We start from the raw sequence: 7,663 nt of genomic DNA, 5'->3' as shown, positions 1-7,663 counted from the left end.
TCCTGGGAGATGGGAAGTCCTGACCCTGAGGTGACCGAGTCTCCCTGAGACCAGTGATTTCCACCCCACGGTCCGGGTTGATAGCAGAGCACAGCCCTAGCAGAGGCGGCTCTGTCCCCTGTAGGCTTGTCTTCCTAATTGCCCAGCATGGTATCAGCAGGCTCCCATTAAGGATAATTATGTGATCTATGAGATGATTCTGCCTCCAGGCTCCCCAGGTCCCTGGTCTCTTTCAGGGCTAAAACTCTTAGGCAAAATCTAAACATCTGGAGCAAGAGGCACAGCCATTCTCCCTTCCCTCCAACTCTACACAAAACCAAGACAGCCTGCCCCCTGAGCAGATCCTCAGAGCAGAAGGGTGTGAAGGATCCCCCGTGTGCCAACCACTCACGTCCGGAGCCTCATCTCAGCTCATGCTCACATGACCCTTTGCAGTAGGCCCAGTTATCGAGTCCATTTTATGGATAGAGAAACTGAGGTCTGGAAAGGAGAAGCCCCTAAGTCCTGGGGTGCACACCAGCCCCTAGTCCTGGTGATGACTAAGCCTGGATGTGAACTTGGATTTTTCTGACTCAGAGCCTGAGCTGTTAGCCTCACTCAACACTGTCAGTCCACACTGGGGCAGAGGGAGACTTAGGCAAATATGAGAAGCTGTTTGCTCCTCCCCGACTCCAGTCTTCTTGCAGGAAGAATCCCCACGGACAGAGGAGCCTGGTGGGCTACAGCACATAGGGTCGCAAAACGTCCGACATGACTAAAGCGATTTAGCATACATTATTATAATTATTCCTTGCTGAGGCCTGAGTCCCACGTAGAATGCCCTACAGGAAGAGGTAGTTTCACCATTGTCTTTCATTGTATGTTCAACCCTGTGAGGTCAGCAGCATAGACTTATCATGCCCATTTTACAGATGGAGAAAATGAGGCCAGAGTTCGTGTCTGGCAGAGGAAGAACTTGAACCCAGGTGTGTCAGACTTCGAGTCTGCTCCGTCTTCCCTACCCCTCAGCTTCCAAAAGACAAGAACCATAGCTTGCACGGAGCCAGGCCAAGGGCTGGAGCTAGCAGAGGGCATCCCAGTGTCTATGGGTATGCCTGACTTTTCTTCCTGTCTGTCGTTTCCCAGGTGCCAGCACAGGGGTGAAGGATGCTGCTCTGGGTGTTCTTCCTCGTGGCTCTCACCCTCAGCAGTGGCTCCCATGGTTCCCTGCCCTCCCAGCCTCTCAGGTAAGCAGTCCTGAAAAGAGAAGCAAGAGAGGCGCTTTAAGGATGCAGAGTCGAGCTGGTCCCCAGCTGGCTCCTCAGGCAGCCTCCGCTGCTCATCTCTGGGAGGGAGCCAGACTGAGCCCCAGAGAGGTCACCACCCAGCCCTGGTTCCAGCCCTCTCTGGGGATGAGCAGGGCAAGAGGTGACAGAAGGACCTCACAGAGACCCCGTGAGCACAGTCCCCTGGGCCTCCCGCCCCACCCTTTGACCTCTGACTCCTTCTACTAGGATCCCACGGTATGCAGATGCCATCTTCACTAACAGCTACCGGAAGGTTCTGGGCCAGCTGTCTGCCCGCAAGCTACTCCAGGATATCATGAACAGGCAGCAGGGGTGAGCTGGCGTTCTCGTGACTTCTCCCTCCACCCCCAGTGCATCATGATTTGGAGGGACCAAGTCTGGTCTCTTCGTATCTGTCACTTCTGGACTTGCCAGGGTAGAAGGACTCCAGTGTCGAACCTCGTCTTACCCTTAACTAAGAGATGATCGTGGAGCATAGGTGCTTGTCCCCGAGTTGGGCTCCAGTAATAACACTGACAGCAGTCACCACTTGACTGACTTTACCAGAAAAAGACTTTGCACTGGTTCATTAATACGTACCTGGCACAGAGCAGAGTAAGCCCTTGGTAGTGTCAGCCACTATTCTCAGGTTCTTATGTGCTCTTTCCAACAACTTTACAAAGGATGTCCTCTCACCCCCGTCATACAGAAGCTACATTAATAGCTTCTAAAGGACACACACCAATGAGTGGCAGAATTAGCATCCAATCAGCCTGACTCCACTGCCTGAACTTGTTATAGTTTTCATTTTGAAAAAATTCCAAACTTACAGAGAAGTTGCAGAAATAGTACAAAGGGCTTTTACATGCCTTGCCCTAAGAGTCAATAATTCCTAATATTTTTTGGTATATTTGCTTACTCTATATCTAGGGCTTCCCTGATGACTCAGCGGTAAAGAATCTGCCTGTAATGTAGAAGACGCAGGTTCGATCCCTGGGTCAGGAAGATTCCCTGGAGGAGGAAATGGCAACCCATTCCATTATTCTTACCTGGAAAATCCCATGGACAGAGGAACCTGGTAGGCTACAGTCCATGGAGTCGCAGAGTCAGACAAGACTGAGCATGTATACACGCATACACACACACTCTCTCTCTCTCTTTCTTTATCTATGCCTAGATAGATCTAGACATACATACACAAACTCAGGTATGATTATGAGTATTTTGTTTTGCTGAACCATTTGAGAGTGAATTATAGTCATCATGACCCTTTATCCTTAAATACTTTTGTGTGTCTCCTAATAGCTAATCAAAGGATACTCTCTTCTATAATCACAGTATAATTATCACTTAGAATCTATATTTAAATTTCACTAGTTGTCCCAAAATGTCCTTTATAAACATTTTTAAATCATTTTGGCTGCATCAGGTCTTAGCTGTAGCACGCAGGATCTTTCATTGTGCCGCATGGACCCTGGTTGTGGCACACGGACTTAGTAACTCTGGGGCTTGGGCTTAGTTGCTCTGAGGCATGTAGGATCCTAGTTCCCCCATCAGGGATTGAATGCATGTTGCCTACATTGCAAGGTGGATTCTTAACCACTGGAGCACCAGGGAAGTCCCTGTAACAATTACTGATCTTCCTCATCCAGGACTCAATCCAGCCACAGGTGGCATTTAGTTGTCATATCTCTAGTTTCTTTTAGTCTGGATCAGTTCCTCAGTCTTTATGACACAGACATTTTTTATTAGTAAAGGACAGTTCTTCATAGAATGTCCCTCATATTGGGTGCTTCCGCATGAATAGATTCACATTATGCAACAGAGGTAATGTTGTGTCCTGCTCAGCGCATCCTGCTCAGCACATCCTGTCGGGAGGAGCATGTTGTCCATCTGTCCCATTGGTGATGGTAACTTTGATCACTTGTGTAACACGACACCTGCCAGGTTTCTCCTCTCTTGAGTTAACATCTTCTCCTTCGTACTTAATAAGTCATCTGTGGGAAGATATTTTGCAAATGTGTGCTTCACAACCTATAGTCTTCACTCCTATACACACTGTCTTCTTAAACGTTGCTGAGTCTAATTCAGCTGGGTGCCAGAGTCTATGCCAGATATCGCAATAGGCCGAGGGATGCAATCCTGCTCTGCACCCTTTGCCCTGACCTTTCCCAGGCTTCCTCCGCTTCCTACTCAGACAACAACTTCTGTTGCTTCTCTTCGTCTAATCAAACAGAGAGAGAAACCAGGAGCAAGGAGCAAAGGGCCGGCTTGGCCGTCAGGTGGACGGCATGTGGACAGACCAACAGCAGATGGCATTGGAGAGCGTCTTGGTGAGCCTGCTGCAGAAGCGCAGGTGGGAATATGTGTGTGTGCACAAGTGTGAAGGTCTGCACATGTGTGTACTGAGGGACCTCAGAGGCTTCTGTCCCCAAGGGTAGCCAGGAAAAGTACTCTCCTCCTCTCCAAGCAAACTGGGAATAAGGTCCCTTCTTCACTACATCAAGAACCAGAAGAAGGGGGACATGTGTGATGGAGACTGGCCGTCATCCACTCCTGTATCTCCAGTGTGTAGCCAGAGGCCAGCCTCAGTATCTGTGTCCAGAAATGTCCCTCACACAAGAGTCCTAGAGTGGGACCCAGGAATCTGAATTTGAATGAGAGTCCCAGGGGACTCTGATGCTCCTGGTCTGAAATGCATGCCCTGGATCCCCTGCCAACTTCATCAAACTGTAAAATCAAAGGGAGGCCAGCCCCTCTCAACACCCTTGGGTGGAGGGCTGTGAGCAGCACTTGTGAGATGGAGAGATGGGAATGACAGTTCCCTGACCCTCACAATCCCAGTAGGAGTCAGGGAAGATCAGGAATGAGTTTTCCCATTTTACAGAGGAGGAAAACTGAGACAAAGATGAGGCAGTAGCTAGCCCCCAGTTAGGGACTAGGCAGGCCCTAGACCTGCCTTTCTTCCCCAGAGTCCTTCACACGAACCCCATTTCCTCAAAATGACATGACTATTTGCAGAAACTGTGCTGCATTTTAGAGCCCAATTTTTGAACTGTGAGCACAAACGTGCCCCAGCGTGACTCTGCCAGACACCTCCAGCCCAAACTATTAAGAAAATCCAGTTCCCAGCAGAGCTCTCCATGTGCCCCCTCGCATTCTTCCCAGCCTATTAGACACCGAGAGCTCAGAGATCTGGCCAAGTATTGTCCTGGGGAGATGAAAGCGGCAGCAGGCTGACAGGCAGAAAACAGCAGAAGTGAGAACCAACCCCGGAGGCCGGATGGACACCTGAGCCCCAGGTCTGCTTGTGCAGCCAAGTCTCTGCCCACAGCAAGTCATCTTCCCTGTTCCCTCCTCTGGGAAGGGAGCAGATTTGCTCCGATGACTACCAAGGTCCCGGAGGATAGAATTCTTTTTTAAAATAAATGTCCCTAAGAATAATGCCTCCCCCCACCACACTGCCCCGGCCCAGTGCCTCTCACACTGGGATTAGGTCACTATTCACCTGCTTCAGGGCTCCCACCAGGCCGCAGTGGGTCAGAGTGGCCTCAAGGAGGGCCACGTCCTAAGAATGCAGGCTTTGTTCCTGCATGTTAAAAGCCAGAGGCTTCACAGAGCTGAAAGTCGTAGAGCAGCAGGAAGGCCCCAGAGGTTGCTCCCGCCATTGTTCCCTCTCCAGCTCAACTGTTGCAAATACCAGGATATGAGGTGGTAGGAGGGATGCTGAGAAAACAGAACTGCTGAATTAATTCTTACATTAATACCTTAAGAGCGTGGAGTAGAATGATTTGGCAGTTAGTATCCTTTCACACCCACCACGTTTTATGTCCACATAAAAGTCCCCTAAGTTAACAAGTTCAGATTTCTCCATCTTCCCAGCTCTTAAAAGTCATCTAGGGACTTCCTTGGTGGTCCAGTGGTTAAGACTTCACCTTCCAATGCAAGGGGCGTGGGTTCAATTCCTGGTCGGAGAAATAAGATTCCATATGCTTGTGGCCAGAAAATGAAAACATAAAGCAGCAGCAATATTGTAACAAATTCAGTAAAGACTTATAAAATGGTCCATATAAAAAAATCTTAAAAAATCATCCAAAGATGGCCAGGTTCTGGGCTGAGGGGACAGCCGTGGATGGACCACTCTTGGTCTCTGCTCTCATGGAATTCATAACACACTGAAGCAGACAGAAATTAAACAAGTACTTGTACAATGGATTATTTAATTTGTGATAAATGGTAAGGGATGTGGTGAATGTGTGTGCTAGAAAGAATGACCTCATCTAACCCTGTTTGGGAGTTAGAAGTGGCTTCTTCAAGGGCCAGTGACTTCCCAGGCTCTCAGTGGGAGTGGGTTGAGAGAGCTGGGGCTAAGACTCGTCTTGGGAGTCGGTCAGTCTCAACACTGGAGTCACTGTCACCCTAATTCCAAGTGTCCTGTCCTACCTTGCCTTGATTTCAGTGCCCCCAGACTTAGCTTTATCTTTCTTTCTGCAATAGGAATTCCCAAGGATGAAGATTCTGCCTCTATTTTCTGCTCCCTGCAGCTGAGACACTACTGCATCCAGTTAATCCTTTTTAATTTCTGACCTACTTTTTCCTTTATAAATACAATAAAATTCCCCCAGACTTGTCTGCATTTCAATTTTCTTTTATCTTCAGCCTAATTTTTCATGTTTTACAGAGCTCCATTTCCCAAAATGGTATTATAAGATATTAAAAAAAAAAAAAAAAGCTATCATTTACCAAACACTCAGCTTTACGTGTAGAACCTCATAGACTCCCTACACAGCCTGGCGGGAGGTACTGGCGTTGTTCTCATTTTACAGACGAGGAACTGAGGCACAGAGGGTGAAGTGAATTGCCACAGTCACTGCCAATAAGGAGAGAGCTGGGATTCAACTACAGGGGACCCAGCCCAGAACTGGGCTCCTAGCCATATTTGTCTGCTCTGGGTCCAAGTCATCCTTCATCCACTGGTGACTCATGCATCTATGAGCAATGCCATTTATTCACTCAACAAACATTTCCAGAGATCCCACTGTGTGCCAAGTGCTGTCCTAGGCAAACAAAGCCCCTGACCTCATAGAGCTTATGCTCTTTCTTTCTTTTTGGCTGTGCTGGGTCTTCACTGCTGCGTGGTCTTTCTCTAGTTGCTGAGAGCGGGGGCTACTTTAGTTTCAGTGTGTGGGCTCTCATCACAGCGGCTTCTCCTGTTACAGAGCTCAGGCTCTAGGGGACACAGGCTTGTGTAGTTGTGGCCACACGAGCTCAGTTGCTCCGAGGCATGTGGTATCTTCCCAAACCGGAAATCAAACCTGCGTCCCCTGCATTGCCAGGCGGATTCTTAACCACTGGACCACTAGGGAAGTCTAGCATAGAGCTTATATTCTAATGGAGGAAAGAATAATAAAAACAAGTAAATTTTTTAAAAAAAGTAAATATAGAATTTGTAAGGTGGTGGTGACTGCAAACAGCAAAACATTAAGGCAATGGGAGTACTGCAGGGGATAATTTATCCATAATGAATGAGTATGTGGTGGGGGAGTTAGGGAAGGCCTCACTGATGAGGGACATTTAAGTAAAGTCCCTCAAGAGTCGGCCTTATGGAGAATGACTGGGTGAGGAACATTCCCAAAACAGTGAAAACCCAACACAAGGGCCCTAGACAAGTGTAGAGGGGGGAGGCGCAGAAGGCCAGTGTGGCTAGCCAGGGCACACTGAGGCTGTGAGTGGAGGAAGGGAGGCCAAGAGGGAGCAGGAGGCCAGCTCATGGGGGTCCTGGGAGGCCATGGGAAGAACTGAAAGGATCTCACTCTCGGCAAGATGGGAGCCACTGCAGAGTTTAAGCAGAAGAATGACATGATCTGACTTGCCTTTACTGCCACTCTGAGAAAGGGTCAAATGCTGGATACATTCTTAGGGTAGAACTCATTTGCTGATGGATAAGGTATGGGAACTGGATAATAATTCCAAAGTTTGAGGCCTGAGCAACTGGAAGGATGGAATTACCATTTAGGAGCTCTGGAGGTGGGGGGAGAATTAGGAGTTGGGGTTTAGACATGTTGAGTCTGAGATGCCCTTTAAAGGCCCCATATAGGGGGGCTGAGTAGGCACCTGGGTGTGCAGGTCTGGAGCCAGGAGAGAGGTCTGGATAGCTGTCACCTTTTAGATGGTCTATAAAGTCAGGAGATTAGAAAAAAAAATTTTTTAATTTTTTTAACAAGGATCTACTATACAGCACATGGGACCCTGTTCAAAATTATGTGGCAGCCTGTATGGATGGGGAGTTTAGGGCAGAATGGATATATGGACATATATGGCTGAGCCCCTTTGCGGTTCACCTGAAACTATCACAACACTGTTAATTGACTACAATTCAATACAAAATAAAAAGTTTT

The 7,663-nt window shown here is 48.2% G+C and overlaps 1 protein-coding gene across 1 annotated transcript; it reads left to right on the top strand.

Moving 5' to 3' along the window:
• Positions 1-1,146: 1,146 nt before the first annotated feature.
• GHRH (growth hormone releasing hormone) lies at positions 1,147-3,840 on the top strand. The gene is made up of 4 exons (XM_065919185.1): positions 1,147-1,226; positions 1,494-1,598; positions 3,502-3,621; positions 3,834-3,840. The coding sequence occupies exons 1-4, from the start codon at positions 1,147-1,149 to the stop codon at positions 3,838-3,840; spliced, it is 312 nt and encodes a 103-aa protein (XP_065775257.1).
• Positions 3,841-7,663: the final 3,823 nt, after the last annotated feature.

The sequence above is a fragment of the Muntiacus reevesi genome, chromosome 2 (genome assembly GCF_963930625.1).
Source record: "Muntiacus reevesi chromosome 2, mMunRee1.1, whole genome shotgun sequence".
Lineage (NCBI taxonomy): Eukaryota > Metazoa > Chordata > Mammalia > Artiodactyla > Cervidae > Muntiacus > Muntiacus reevesi.
This window is presented reverse-complemented; position numbering and strand designations above follow the sequence as displayed.

Bases quoted from the DNA above. Each gene is read 5' to 3' on its own strand.
- GHRH (XM_065919185.1), top strand. From the start codon at position 1,147: ATGCTGCTCTGGGTGTTCTTCCTCGTGGCTCTCACCCTCAGCAGTGGC. The intron at 1,227-1,493 runs GTAAGCAGTCCT...TCCTTCTACTAG, and splicing joins CTGCCCTCCCAGCCTCTCAG to GATCCCACGGTATGCAGATG. The intron at 1,599-3,501 runs GTGAGCTGGCGT...CTAATCAAACAG, and splicing joins ATCATGAACAGGCAGCAGGG to AGAGAGAAACCAGGAGCAAG.